Source organism: Myotis nattereri (genome assembly GCF_964212035.1).
Source record: "Myotis nattereri genome assembly, chromosome: 1".
NCBI classification, from domain to species: Eukaryota; Metazoa; Chordata; class Mammalia; order Chiroptera; family Vespertilionidae; genus Myotis; species Myotis nattereri.
In genome coordinates this window covers 51,035,388-51,050,576 of record NC_138075.1, presented here as the reverse complement: position 1 = coordinate 51,050,576, position 15,189 = coordinate 51,035,388, and the positions used below count along the sequence as shown (strand labels likewise).

Genomic DNA, 15,189 nt, shown 5'->3' with positions numbered 1-15,189 from the left:
ATAGAAAAATGTAAGTATTATCTTTTTAGTTATATTTTCACAACTTCAACTTTGACACAAAAAAATAGATCTTCTGTGTTATATTATATTTATTCCTAACAGCACATATTCAAAGTTTGTATTCTTGAATTTTCATCCAAGAAAATCAGACATATCAATGAAACTGTCCAAAAAATACTTACCTACTTAATTTCTTTAGAATGTGTTGGAGGATATTAAATAAACTTGAAATCCTAGAAAATGGAAGAAATTCATGTATAATTAAACAACAACAAAAAAACCCTTACTCTTAACAATTATAGATCTTTAGGAAGAGAAATGCCCTCAGAAAACAGCTAAAACACAGAATACCAAAATTTATTTCTAATTTGATTAAAGTATAATATTTACTTATTTTTTTGCCATTTCCTGTGTTTTCTTCAAAATCACCAAGGAATGGCTTTTGTTAGAGCAGTTGTAAGGAGATCACTACTTTATGTTCAAATTATAAACTTTTAAAAATGTTCAGATGTCTTTAGCAGAACAAATCTGTATAAGAGCTTGCCTTTTAGAAATGGTCCTAAATTAGCTTCTAAAGAAATTGAGAGATACTTTAAATTTAGAGAAATTGAGTGATGCCAGAGAAGCCACTGACAGGGGACAGGATAAAGACAAATGAAATATAAGGTATTTCTTTATATCTTTCCTAACCCTAAACTCATTGCCTTTCTTATTTATTTAAAAATGGTTTTCACTGGGTGATGTGGGACAGGTGCTGAATAATGTACACAAAAACTTTACATATGTAAATGTATGTAAATATGATGTATGAAAAAGCTTTACATAGGTTACCCCTGGAAAGAAGCAATTCTTATAATTGAAGTGGACACTTATAAGTTCAAGCAGAGAAATAAAGTTTGAAAAACTGTGTCAAGCCTCAAGGCTGGAACTATGCAACTAGTGTAAATCAGGACAATTTCTCATCCTAAGTGGTAAATCAAATATATTATCTACCAAGGCTGTCACTAGCTTAGCTGTCTGCTCCGGGGCAAGTCAGAGTCCCAGTTTCCTCACATATAAAATGGAGATAATGCTACCACCAGTCCTTCCTAGAAATTTGGGAGGTGCAAATTACATAATGCTCATAAGTTATTTCCTTTGCATTTATTGTTCTGAGTAAATTCATTTCACTCTGATGCACAGAAATGCTTGGTAGAGGGATAAACTTTTAGAAATTAGTACGTCTAAATGAGTATATACAATCCTGAGAGCTAAGAGTCTGTGACTGTCCTTTTCTTTCCCATCCCTGAAAAGGGGTGCAATGTATGGTTCTGTGCACCTCCAAGATGCTGGGCTACTCTTTGCTCCAGCCTCTGCTGTCTTATGTAGAAAGACTGGTGCCACTGGCATTATATTTAATTTGGAGATTGAGATTAATATGGATAGATCACAAATTGCGTCAGGAGAAGCCTCAATGTATAAAAGGCTTAAAAGTTTTAAAAATGGAAGTATTTAAACTTGACCAGTATTTAGAAATAAAGAAAAATTCGTGATCATATTAACAAGTTTAACAATCACTACCACAAAGTAAACTTTCTTACTTGAGTGCTGAAATTTTTTCTTTTAATTCTTCTGAGGTAATTTCTTCTAGCAAGAAAAGTTTTGAAGTAAAAGCATCAATATGACCTAAAATAAAATATAAAACTTAAAAACAATTGTAGCATTTAAAAAACTAAAAACCAAGTTATCCAGTCTCTTTAAAGATCTATAATAATAAAAGCATAACATGCTAATTAGACCAGATGTCCTTCTGGACAACCTTCCAGATGAAGCCAGACCTGCGAGCGAAGCCCAGGTCCTGGGTGCCAGAGGGAAGCCAGTGCCAGCAGCCGGGGGAAGGAAGGCCTACTCTTGCATGAATTTTGTGCTTTGGGCCTCTAGTGTTTTTATAAAACTGTAATAACTGTAAAGAATCTTTATATTCCAAAAGAGTTGTTTTAAAAATGTGCTGAATGGAGAAAAGGTTACGTGTGTCAACACCAAAAACAAAGAGAGAAATAATCTCTAAATCCACAATTTATCCTATCTAATAAAAGAGTAATATGCAAATTAACTGTCACTCTGACACAAAGATGGCAGCACCCATAGCCACAAGATGGCAGTGCCCAGTCCTCTCAACCCCACTGGAGTCCTCCAGTCCCGGGGGGCAGCCGCTGAGAGCAGGGCCTGCTTGGCCATCACCCACAGTAACCCGGGAGCAGCCAAGCAGCCCCCACAGACAGCAGAGAACCATGGGGAGCAGGCCTAAGCCATCAGTGGGACATCCCCTGAGGGCTCCCGGATTGGAGAGGGTTCAGGTTAGGCTGAGGGACCCCACCTCCATCCCCCTGGGCACGAATTTCATGCACCGGGCCTCTAGTATATACATAAAACCCTAATATTCAAATAGACCAAACAGCAGAACAGAACAACCGGTTGCTATGATGTGCGCTGACCACCAAGGGGTGTGCACGGAACATGGAAGGCATTGGCCATGGCAGGATGGGGGAGCAGGTGAGTGGGGGCTGTCATCAGGGCAAGCCTCTGGTGGTTACTGAAAATTCTTTGCTCTTGTGTGCCACGGTCCCCTGCCTGGCACTCGTGCCTGCTGCCGGCACTGGAGCCACTGTTCACACCCGCTGCCGGCACCGGCCCTGATCACCCCTCAGGGCTGCTCCACTTCCCCCTGCTCCTAAGGGGTGATCGGAGCTGGCAGCCGCCTCTCACACCCACTGCTGCTCCACTTCCCCCTGCTCCTAAAGGGTGATCGGAGCTGGCAGCTGCCTCTCACACCCGCTGCTGCTCCACTTCCCCCTGCTCCTAAGGTGTGATTGGAGCTGGCAGCTGCCTCTCACACCTGCTGCTGCTCCACTTCCCCCTGCTCCTAAGGGGTGATCAGAGCTGGCAGCCGCCTCTCACACCCGCTGCCAGCGCCGGCCCCACTTGCACCCACAGCTGGCGCTGGAGCCGCTGCTTGCACCCGCTGCTGGCGCTGGTCCCAATTGCTCAGCACCATCAGTGGATGCAAGCAGGGCTGGCACCACCAGCCACACCAGCTGCCGGCAGAGAGGGGACCAGGGGCCATGGTGGGAGGGGACAAGAGGGGACATGGAGGATGGGCCAAGAAACCCCCGCTCCCCACTGCAGCCTCGCGGCCCACAGTTCCTTTCATGGTGCACAAATTTATGCACTGGGCCCCTAGTGTAAGAATAACAACTTAAAATATTGGTGCTTCTAATTGCTATAAAAGTTGAATTTTTATGGAGATTCAATTTTTACAGAAATATTGTATTTATTATCAAAGTAAAAGAATAAAATTTGTTTTGGACACTCTCTACACATCCCTAAGACATACCTGGTTCTTAAGATAAAAATTAAGATTATAAAAAGCCATCTTAATTATTCACAATAGCCAATATATGGAAACAACCTAAGTATCCATCAACAGAAGAATGGATAAAGATGTGATATATATACAGGAGGAAGAAGGAAATCCTGCTGTTTATGACAACGAAGATAGATCCTGAGGGCATAAAGCTAAATGAAATGAGTTAGACAAAGATAAATACTGCATGGTTATCACTTGTACAGAAAATCTAAAAAAAAAAAAAAAAATGAGTCAAACTTTTAGAAATAGAGAGTAGAAAAGTGAGTGTTTCCCAGGGATGGGGAAACAGGGAACTAGCAAGAGGTTGGTAAAAGGGTACAACATTCAGCTATAAGATAAATAAGGTCTAAGGATCTAATGTATAAATGGTGATTATGGCCGATAACACTATTTTATAATTAAAATTTGACAAAATAGAACTTAAATGTTCTCATTAAAAATTATAAATATAAATATGTGAGGAGATGTGTTAATTAACTATATGGGAGAAATCCTTTCACAATGTATAGGTATATCAAATCATCAAGATGTACAGTTTAAATATCTTACTATTTTGTAAATTATATTTAAACTAGAGGCCCGGTGCACAAAACTTTGTGCACTGGGGGAAGTGGGGGTACCTCAGCCTGGCCTGTGCCCTCTCGCAGTCTGGGACCCCTTGGGAGATAACGCCCTGCTGGCTTAGGCCTGCTCCCGGGTGGCAGAGGGCAGGCCCAATCCCTAGGTGCAGCCCCTGGTCGGGCTCAGAGCAGGGCTGATGGGGTGTTGGGGCACCGCCCCCTGTCATGCACAGAACAGGGCAGATTGGGAGGTTGTGATGCCACCCTCAGTCACGCTCAGGGTAGGGCCAATTGGGGAGTTGGGGCGCCGCACCCTGTCATGCACAGAGCAGGGCAGATTGGGAGGTTGTGATGCCACCCTCAGTCACGCTCAGGGTAGGGCCAATTGGGGGGTTGGGGCACCGCCCCCTGTCACACTCAAGGCAGGGTCGATGGGGAGGTTGCGGCACCACCCCGTCACGCACAGAGCAGGGCCAATCCGGGAGTTGGGGCGCTGCTCCCTGTCACACACAGAGCAGGGCCCATCAGGGGGGTTGGGGCTCCTTACCCTGTCACGCACAGAGCAGGGCCCATCAGGGGGTTGGGGAGCTCCCCCCTGTCATGCACAGAGCAGGGCCCATCAGGGGGTTGAGGAGCTCCCCCGTCACTCAGAGAGTAGGGCCGATAGGGGAGTTGGGGTGCCGCCCCCTATCACACACAAAGCAGGGCAGATCAGGGGGTTGGGACGCCGCCACTGTCACACTCAGGGCAGGGCCAATGGGGAGGTTATGGCTCTACCCCATTACACACAGAGCAGGGCCCGTTGGGTGGGTGGGTGGGGGGGGGTTGTTGCGCCGCCCTCTATCACCCACAGAGCAGGGCCGATCAGGGGGTTGGGGTGCCACCACTCTCACACTCAGGGCAGGGCTGATGGGGAGGTTATGGCTCTACCCTGTCACACATAGAGCAGGGCCCATGGGGGGGGGGGGCGGGTTGGGGCGCCGCACCCTGTCACACACAGAGCCGCAGGGCAATCAGATGTTGGGGAGCTCCCCCGTATCAGGCACAGAGCAGGGCTGATCAGGAGGTTGGGGCGCCTTCCCCTGTCACAAACAGAGCAGGGTGGATAGGGAGGTTGTGGCCCCGCCCCGTCACACAGAGCTGCAGTGCGATCAGGGGGTTTGGGCGCTGCCCCCTGTCACGCTGATCCCAGTGCAGGGAGGCCTCTCGGCTCCGCTGATCCGGTGCTGGGAGGCATATTACCCTTTTACTATATAGGGTAGAGGCCTGGTGCATGGGTGGGGCTGGCTGGTTTGCCCTGAAGGGTGTCCTGGATCAGGGTGGGGGTCCCCACTGGGGTGCCTGGCCAGCCTGGGTGAGGGGATGATGGCTGTTTGCAGCTGGTCACACACCCTTCAGGGTGGGGGTCCCCACTGGGGTGCCTGGCCAGCCTGGGTGAGGGGCTGAGGGCTTTTTGCAGCTGGTCACACACCCTTCAGGGTGGGGGTCCCCACTGGGGTTCCTGGCCAGACTGGGTGAGGGGCTGAGGGCTGTTTTCAGGCTGGCGGGTGATGGAAGCTCCCAACCGCTCCTTTTTTTCTTTTTTTTTTCTTTTTTTAATTCTGGGCCAGCTTTAGCTTTCAGGCTCCAGCTGTTAGGCCTCCACTGCTGAAAGTAGGTATCTGGTTTGTTTCGGTTTGAAACAATGTATAACTCCAGCTCTGACTCCAGCTCTGAGATCCCAGCTCGCTGAAAGCTGGTTTCTGGGGGTTTTTTTAGCTTCTATATTTGTTAAAATGTTCCAAACTGCAGGCTCAGAGGCCTGCAAGGCAGGCGGGGAATGTTGGTTTCCTCCTTCACTGAAGCAAGCAAGCCTCATGTTAGTTTCAAGCTGCCTGGCTGCCGGCCGCCATCTTGGCTGACAGTTAATTTGCATATCACCCTGATTAGCCAATGGGAAGGGTAGCGGTTGTAGGCCAATTACCATGTTTCTCTTTTATTAGATAGGATAACTTACCATTTTGCCAATTATACCTCAGTAAAGCTGAAAAAAATCTGGCGTATTTTTAATTAAAGCATACATAAGATTTCTTATGGTTAAAAATAAAATCAAAACAGTATATTCAAAGTTTTACTTTCTTCTGAACATGGCATAAATCTATAATTCCAAAAAACAAAATGGCAAATTTTCAAGATTACACTTCTATTTTACAAAGTAATTCATAATTTCTGCAAAACAGGTGGAGATAAAACACTGAAACCCTGAAATGTACCAAGGAAGAGTGGTATAAAAGACCTGAGTTATATGTTAGATAATCACGCCAATATAAAATCCATGTTACAGCCTAGCCAGCGTGGCTCAGTGATTGAGTGTCGACCTATGAACCAGGAGGTCACGGTTCAATTCCTGGTCAGGGCACATGCCCAGGTTGTGGACTCAATCCCCAGTGGGGAGCATGCAGGAAGCAGCCAATTGATGATTCTCTCTCAACATTGATGCTTCTATCTCTCCCTCTCCCTCTCCCTTCCTCTCTGAAATCAATAAAAATATATTGAAAAAAATAACAAAACCAACAACAACAAAAAAACGCAAAAAGACAACCTACTGAATGGGAGAACATATTTGCCAATGATACAACTGATAAGGGGTTAATATCCATAATTTATAAAGAACTCAGACAACTTAACACCAGAAAAACAAAAAACCCAATTTAAGAAGTGGACAAAAGTAAAAAGAAAGAAAATTTTACCCTTTGTGACAGTATAGATGTACCTAGAGAACATTATGCTAAGTGAAATAAGCCAGTCAGAGAAAGACAACTATCATATAATTTCACTCGTATGTGGAATTTAATGCACAAACTGAACTACCAAGAAAAATAGAGACAGACTTATAGTTAGAGAGCATTAGGGGTGAGGGGTGAGGGAAGGGAAGGTGGGAGGTGGGTAGGTGGGAGGTGGGTAGAGGGACTGAGCAAAAGAAAAAAAAGAGAACTCATGAACATGGATAACAGTGTGGTGATTGGGGATGGAGATGAGTAGAGGTGAAAGAGGGCATAAAGGAAATAAACGGTGATGAAATAAAATAAATAAATACATAAATAAAGTAAATAAATAAATAAAATGTGGGCAAAAGCCCTGAATAGGTATTTCTCCGAGGAAGATGTACAGGTGACCAAAAGACATATGGAAAGTTGGTCAACATCACTAATCAACAGAGAAATGTAATTCAAAACCAAAGTTTCACCAGATTCTTAAACTGCATATTGTTTAATGAAAAGATAGATTTACAAAACAATAAAGTAGAAAGCAACAAGTCATGAGAACAGTAAAAAAAAAAAAAAGACAATGTATTGAGAGATCACAGGAAGAAAATGACTTAATAGAGGGGCAACTAGAGTTGGCTGGGATGGATTGAGATGTGTGGGATTAGGCATTCCACTGGGAGGGAACAATATCAATAATTCTTCATGTGAAGTATGTTAACTATACATGATGTATAGTTGAACCCAGCCAACACAAATTAAATCCCTGTCTGACTACCTGCCCCCAAAAGATGCAAAACAAAAACAAACTTAAAGAAAAACTATTTCATCAGTATTAGAGATTTTAGCCTGGCCGGGGTGGCTCAGTGGTTGAGCATCGACCTATGAACCTGGAGGTCATAGTTCAATTCCTGGCCAGGGTACATACCCAGGTTGTGGGCTCAATCTCCAGTGTGGGATGTACAGGAGGGAGCCAATCAATGATCCTCTCTCATCATTGATGTTTCTGTCTCTCTCTCCCTCTCCCTTCCTCTCATCAATAAAAATACATTAAAAAAATATTTGAGATTTCAAAAACAGTGTCATTATAATTTTAAAAACATTTCAAAACATATGCTTAAACCAATTAAAAAGTACTTTTAAAGAAGCTCATTAGAAAACAACTCTATATTTTTAGTTTTTTATACTATTGAATAAAGTATTTTAAAAATAAAATGATTTGGTTGAGATTCATGTACAACTAAACAGATATGGGATAAGAGGGAAATTAAGACATTTGAGATCATCAGTCCTACACTGCCATGTAACTCTGAAGTAGGGAATGGTTTTTTAATAGGAATGTTAACACAATTAGAAAACTGAAAACAAAAAGTACAGAATAGACATGTATAATTGAATAAAAAAGTATGTACTTACAAGAGAATAAAAAAGGAGAACAAAGACTCTTATAAACTTACCAACATAAAAGGAGCTGTTGGAATGCAATAAACTTTCAGTCCATAGGCGACACAGTTCGCTTTCAGTCAGAGCTTCAGCTCCGTAACAAGCTTGATACTCCACTTTTGGAAGAACATATACTGGGACTTGCTGAAATGTAAGGTTATACTCTTTCAAAAAGTTCCATTAACTTACTATTAACAGCAAATACATTTGCCTATACAGTTTTGCCACTTTCAAAATGCTTTCAAGTAATGTTATTTGATCCTTTTAAATACAGTGGGGTTCAGACAGAAAGACAGAACCCTTGTGGGTGAGAGGTGGATGAATAAGAGACCCTAACCACCCCCTTCCCCAGATAACCCCATCCCAGTGAGTATTCCTCCCCACATGTGCCCCTTGATTTAATTTTATTGCTAAAAGCATTTTATTATATAATAATCTTTAGCAACTGGCAATCTGCATTTACTTCCGCCAGAGAATGTGACTGACAGCAGAAACCTTGAAACAAAGCCTATGATACACAATTGCCCAAAGGTTAAAAACCAGATTCTGGAAGCAATGACTGTGAAATATCCTAGTAATTTTCAAGAGGATTTAAAAAAGGTACTAATTTTTGCCCCTTTAAAGCATTAGTCACATTATCTAAGGCTCAAGTAGTCTGAGCAGCTTGTTTTCATTCTATGAATGTATGAGCATTAATACCTACATTAACATCTGTGAATGTCATTAGCTTCATTAATATAAAAGTTTTGTTTTAGATACTAACCACATGGAAAGTTATAGAGTTAAGAGTTTATTGATCAGGACACTAAATAGATTAGGTAAATTACTGTACCCATTACTGGTCTGAAGGAGGATATGCAAGGAAATACATGCTTGTGAAATATCATATTAGTCATGTTCACTGTGCTCATGTTATCTCACTTCTGTCAAAGAAAATTCTACTGTTAATAGCAGTGTCTTCATTTCCAGCTGCAGAAGGAGAGACACATGATTTATGGAACTTACTGAGTGATATTGCTACATAGTACTTCAAAATTATACTAAGCTGTCACTATTTATATACTTGAAAATATTTCATAAATGTTTCAGAATTCCTGATTTTCACAAAGTGGCCAATCTAATGAGCTTTGCACAACAGTGGTGGTAAGGACAATTCAAATCCAGTGAAATTTCTGGTAACATCAAGTTTGGAGGTTTGGTTTATATGATTATATGATAACATGAATGTTATAAAACTCTAAAGTACTGTTTCTTAAATTTCAATGTGTATAGGAATAACCTGGTGATCTTATTAAATTGTAGAATCTGAGGTGTAGACTAAGGTTTTGCATTTTTAACAAGCTGTTATTCCAGGGACCAAACATGAGTAATAAGGCCCCTTGATTTAATTTTATTGCTAAAAGCATTTTATTGTATAACTAGAGGCTCAGTGTACAAAATTCGTGCACTGGTAGGGTCCCTAGTGGCTGCCAGATGCCAGCCGGGTACTCTCTCCCTTCCCCTGGCTGCCGGCCAGCCCCACCGCCCTGGTCGAACTTGCAAAAGAATTCCGGTCAAGGGGACAATTTGCACACTAAGCTTTTATTATATAGGACCAGAGGCCCAGTGCACAAAAATTTGTGCACTGGGGGTGGGTCCCTCAGCCTGGCCTGTGCCCTCTCACAGTCCAGAAACCTTCAGGGGATGTCTGATTGATGACTTAGGCCTAACCCACAGTCTGGCCTACCTCTATGGGAGGCAACCAGTGGGCCGATCAGGGGACTGTGCCGGCCAGCAAGTGGCTGGCCCAGTGTCCCCCGATTGCCCCTCTGCCGCTGCTGGTCGCTGCTGCCCCGATCGCCATCCCCTCCCTCTGCCCACTGGCACCCACCTTGGCTGGCCCGCTTGCCAGCTCCACCCTGCCACCGACAAGTCATTCTGCCATTCGGTCAATTTGCATATTAGGCTTTTATTATACAGGATAATTCTTTAGCAATTGGCAATCTGCATTTAAAATTACTTATAGTTGCAAATAGTAGCTAGAGATAAAGAAATGAAGATCCAGGTAGCTCAGTTGATTGGAGCACCTACTTATATACCAAAATGTTGTAGGTTTGATTCCCAGTCAGGGCACACACCTAGGTTGTGAGTGTCATCCCTGGTCAGGGCATGTACGGGAAGCAATCGATCGATGTTTCTCTCTCACATCGATGTTTTTCTCTGTATCTCAAATCAACAAACATATCCTCAGGTGAGGATTAAAAAAAAAGAAGGCCCAAAGGGCTAAGGCATTTGCTCAAGGACACATAGCCAGTTTACAGCAGGGTTAGGAAAATAACAACTGGGTGAAGAAGACCCCTTTCTGAATCATGACTAGATAACAGAGTTAAGATTTTTTTTTTTAATATATTTTATTGATTTTTTTACAGAGAGGAAGGGAGAGAGATAGAGAGTTAGAAACATCGCTGAGAGAGAAACATCGATCAGCTGCCTCCTGCACATCTCCTACTGGGGATATGCCCGCAACCCAGGTACATGCCCTTGACCGGAATCGAACCTGGGACCTTTCAGTCCGCAGGCCGACGCTCTATCCACTGAGCCAAACCGGTTTCGGCAAGATTTTTTAAAATAAGAAAATATTACTGTTTTTGAAAAGAAAGTACTTTGATACTTCAGAGGATTTTCTTTGTTAATAACTGCCATATCTGATTCTGGTTTTAAATTCTATATGTATTCTACTGCCATCTCCAGGAAGCCACAGGAAAGAAAGTCTGCATATTTTATCTTAGTATTCCAAAATTAAAGTGAAAGTTTAAATGCAATCAAAGTTTTCTAACTATAAAAATTAAATCTAGTAATTCCTTTCTCCCTTGATAAGTAGCTCCTATTTTCCCTAAGTGAAAGCTTTTTTGGTTCTCTGTCTTCCAATTTTTCACATAAACCTTTTAAACTTTCACATACATTCCTAAATAGATACTTCAAAGCTATTTCCTGACACTGATCCCACTGGGTTCATTCTATTCAAGCACCTCCAATATCTTTTTTCTTCACCCTAGAATACCAATATAAATTACAAAATAATTGGATCTAAATTTTTGAATTATTTTAGAATATATCTCTTAGGAAATTTGGTTAACTGAGACAGATAATATCAAATCAAAGTTACTTGGTGTGGATTTCACAACTATGGGTATAACTCAGTAAGTTCTTGCTTCATCTTGTGGTCCAAATTAGCTCTCTTTATTTCATTCCATCATTTAGACTGGCTCCTGTTTTAAGTTCTCTAAAGCGCAGTTCCTATTAAGCAGCATTTTGACGAGGAAGGACAAATGATATTGGAAATTAAAATCTCAACTATTATAACAGAACATTGAAGACCCAAAGGAAAATAAAAGAGACATGAGGTTTTTGGACATCGGAGGTTGAAGAAACTTCTATAACATATTTTAAAGCTTTACCTAAACAAGTTGATTTTTAAATAGGAAATATTAATGAGGAAGATTCTAACCTAGTTATAGTTTAAACAGTACCACTTTAAAATGTCTTAAATTAGTGCCTCAACTTCCCTAAATTACTTTTCTTATCAACACCTCCCTACTTCTTCACCCCTCAAGTTTTCTCATTTATTCAGTACCTATTTATTGAGTTTCTATGGTATAAAACATGATTCTAAGGGGAACACATTTTGCTAAGGGATTTAAACGTACTAAACTATTACATACAATGACTGGTACCATATAACTATTCACTGAAAATTTTAAAATTTTACTCTGGGTTTGACACAATCAGAAATATAAGGCTATTCAGATATTCTTTGGGGCTGGACTATTTTGGATATATTTTTATGAAGGGTGGAGTCTCTCCTATAAAGTTTTGTTTTCACATTTACAAATTTCACTTAAGTCAAATGAATGACAATGTCTTCAGAAATTAAATATATATCCAAAACATCCCTAGGCTATTCTTACTTAAGAGACACTGGCCATCAATGTTTGAGTGCTGTAAGCTGGCAGATCACTACAAAATGGTATGTATGGGTTCATAAGGTAGAATGTGAAAGAAAAGAGATTATCTCCCAAATAAATCAAAGACACTAAGTAAGAATGAAAGATATAAAACCTCGAAAATATAATCCATAGCACTGACACTACATATATTTAAGATGTTCATGCTGTGGCCATTAAATTGATCACAGTAAAATACAGATAAAACAGGAAAATTAGCAAATAAAGTAAAAATTTTTTAATATAGAGAATATCAGTGTTCAATGTATAGTCTTTTGCCATTCCTTGATTTTCTCTTATTAAAAAAACATACAAAACTGCCCCATGCATTTAATTAAAAATCATTTGCTTTCTAAAATTTCAAGTCTGATATAGTGATGAAAACCCAATTATGAGAATTAGGAATTTAATAACTTATTCACAACCTTTCTTAAATTTAACAAAGGATAAAGTATCATCAAGGAAAGGATCCACCCAGTCCACTGGATTCTGGTGGACAAAGTATACATCCAAATCCCGCAGTTAGCTTTAGAGTGTTTTCATGATAGGCCTAACACTGCTGCTATTAGCTTAACAAGGTTGACACTTTAATTTTCTTTTTTTCAGTTATTCCTTATTATGACTGATCTATAAGGATCAATGCTGGAACATGACAATTCTTAATTCATCTTAAACGCTAGCTCCAAAGCACACTGACATTATATAGTGATCTTTGAAGATTGTTATTGGGTGGTAGGTTAGACAGCATGAGGCAGACATTAAAACTTCTAAGAAGTATACTATGGCAAATGTACACAAAAGGAAAAATTATCGTAAAAAAATTAGAGACTTCATTATTTCTTAATCAATTATAATAGAGAAGCTCCTCTTTATTTACCAGAATTCTGTGATCACACACACAAATCAAACTAATCTGGAAGATAATTTCAAATATCAAATACAGAAAACAGTTGAAAGAGCCAATTACTCAAATTGTACCAAAAAGTTTTTTAACTGAGGCAAATATTGACATCAAATCCCAAAGAAACAAGAGGGGGAAAAAAAGGAAGACAATTGGTCTTCTAACAATTCTGGCAAGACTTTTCAAATGTGCGTGAAAGCCCACCTTTCACAATTTGGACAAAGTGAGAGAGAAAGAGAGGTAATCTATCTATCTATCTATCTATCTATCTATCTACACTAATAAAAGAGAAACATGGTAATTGGCGTACGACCGCTACCCTTCCCATTGGCTAATCAGGGTGATATGCAAATTAACTGTCAGCCAAGATGGCGGCCGGCAGCCAGGCAGCTTGAAACTAACATGAGGCTTGCTTGCTTGCCTCAGTGACGGAGGAAACCAACGTTCCCCGCCTGCAGCTGCAGGCCTCTGAGCAGGTAGTTTAAGAAACATTGTAACAAATACCACTGGACTTCAGCCAGCAGATTCGCAACATTGTAAGCAAAGGCCAGAAACCTACTTTCAGCCGCGGAGGGAGGCCTAAGAGCTGGAGCCAAGCCTCAAGGTAAAGCTGGCCCAGAATAAATTAAAAAAAAAAGAAAAAAAGGAGCGGGTGGGAACTTCAGTCACTCCCAGCCTGAAAACAGCCCTCAGCCCCTCACCCAGGCTGGCCAGGCACCCCAGTGGGGACCCCCACCCTGATCCAGGACACCCTTCAGGGCAAACCAGCCAGCCCCACCCATGCACCAGGCCTCTACCCTATATAGTAAAAGGGTAATATGCCTCCCGGCACCGGGATCAGCATGACAGGGGGCAGCGCCCAAACCCCCTGATTGCCCTGTGGCTCTGTGTGTGACAGGGAGCGGGGCCCCAATCCCCTGAGCAGCCTTGCTCTGTGCCTGATAGGGGGGAGCTCCCCAACCTCTGATTGCCCTGCGGCTCTGTGTGTGTGCCTTGAGTGTGACAGGGGACGGTGCCCCAACCCCCCAATTGGCCCTACCCTGAGCGTGACTGAGGGTGGCATCACAACCTCCCAATCTGCCCTGTTCTGTGCATGACGGGGCGGCGCCCCAACTCCCCAATTGGCCCTGCTCTGAGCCCGGCCAGGGGCTGCACCTAGGGATTGGGCCTGCCCTCTGCCACCCGGGAGCAGACCTAAGCCAGCAGGTCGTTATCTCCCGAGGGGTCCCAGACTGCGAGAGGGCACAGGCCGGGCTGAGGCCCCCCCCCCCCCCACCGAGTGCACAAATTTTTGTGCACTGGGCCTCTAGTTATATATATATAAAAACCTAATATGCAAATTGTCCCCACAGGAGTTCCACTGAGAGACTGGGAATTCGATCGCTCACTATGATGTGCGCTGACCACCAGGGGGCGGCGTGGAACAAAGGAAGGCGCTGGTAACTGGGGAAGGGAGGCCCCACCGGGCAGTCAGAAGGAAGGCCCCGGCTGGCAACCAGAAGGCCTTGATTGGCCCTGATTGCCAGCCAGGTCTAGGGACCCTACCCGTACATGAATTTCGTGCACTAGGCCTCTAGTATTTCATAATGGAAATCCAAATTCACAGAGAAAGCAGGAACATATGTGCCAGTCTCAGTCAAATCTATGATGGGGCCATTATTCACAAAGTTTATACATTTCATGCAAGAATGTTATCAGCATTCATGACTAATTATATTTAATTAAGTACTTTCCCTTATTAAAAATGTTTTCAGTATTTTACTAAAAATTCAACCTGGAAGAACTATAAGAGTGATCAACAACTTAAAATTAAACTTCACAACAATGCCATGTTAGATATTTGAAGATTATTTACTAGTATGTGGGCTACTACATCCCAACTCCACAAGTAACAACTTACTCTTCTGATTTTCTTCCGTTTTTTATAACGTGGTCTGGTCTCTATCCTTTGGACACTGCATCGTACAAGTAACAGCAGGTCTTGCAGGCTAAATAACTTGTAAACAAAATTTCCTTCCTGAGGAACTACATATTCTGATGTATCTTCAACATAGTCCTGAAGTTCATATGGCAATCCTTTAAAAATAATTATATTTCTCATTTTTATTTTAAAAGACATTAGTCGGTTATTCATCATAATCCAAGATAAAAC

At 42.0% G+C, this 15,189-nt stretch overlaps 1 protein-coding gene across 1 annotated transcript in view; it reads right to left on the bottom strand.

The window, feature by feature from the left end:
* ICE2 (interactor of little elongation complex ELL subunit 2) overlaps nucleotides 1-15,189 on the bottom strand; it is a 62,558-nt gene that overhangs the window by 14,076 nt on the left and 33,293 nt on the right. The window contains exons 11-14 of the mRNA XM_081094769.1: nucleotides 14,938-15,113; nucleotides 8,168-8,297; nucleotides 1,581-1,665; nucleotides 183-233 (exon numbers count right to left, since the gene is read on the bottom strand). Coding sequence (XP_080950895.1) covers nucleotides 183-233; nucleotides 1,581-1,665; nucleotides 8,168-8,297; nucleotides 14,938-15,113 — 442 coding nt within the window. The remainder of the gene's footprint in view (nucleotides 1-182; nucleotides 234-1,580; nucleotides 1,666-8,167; nucleotides 8,298-14,937; nucleotides 15,114-15,189) is intronic.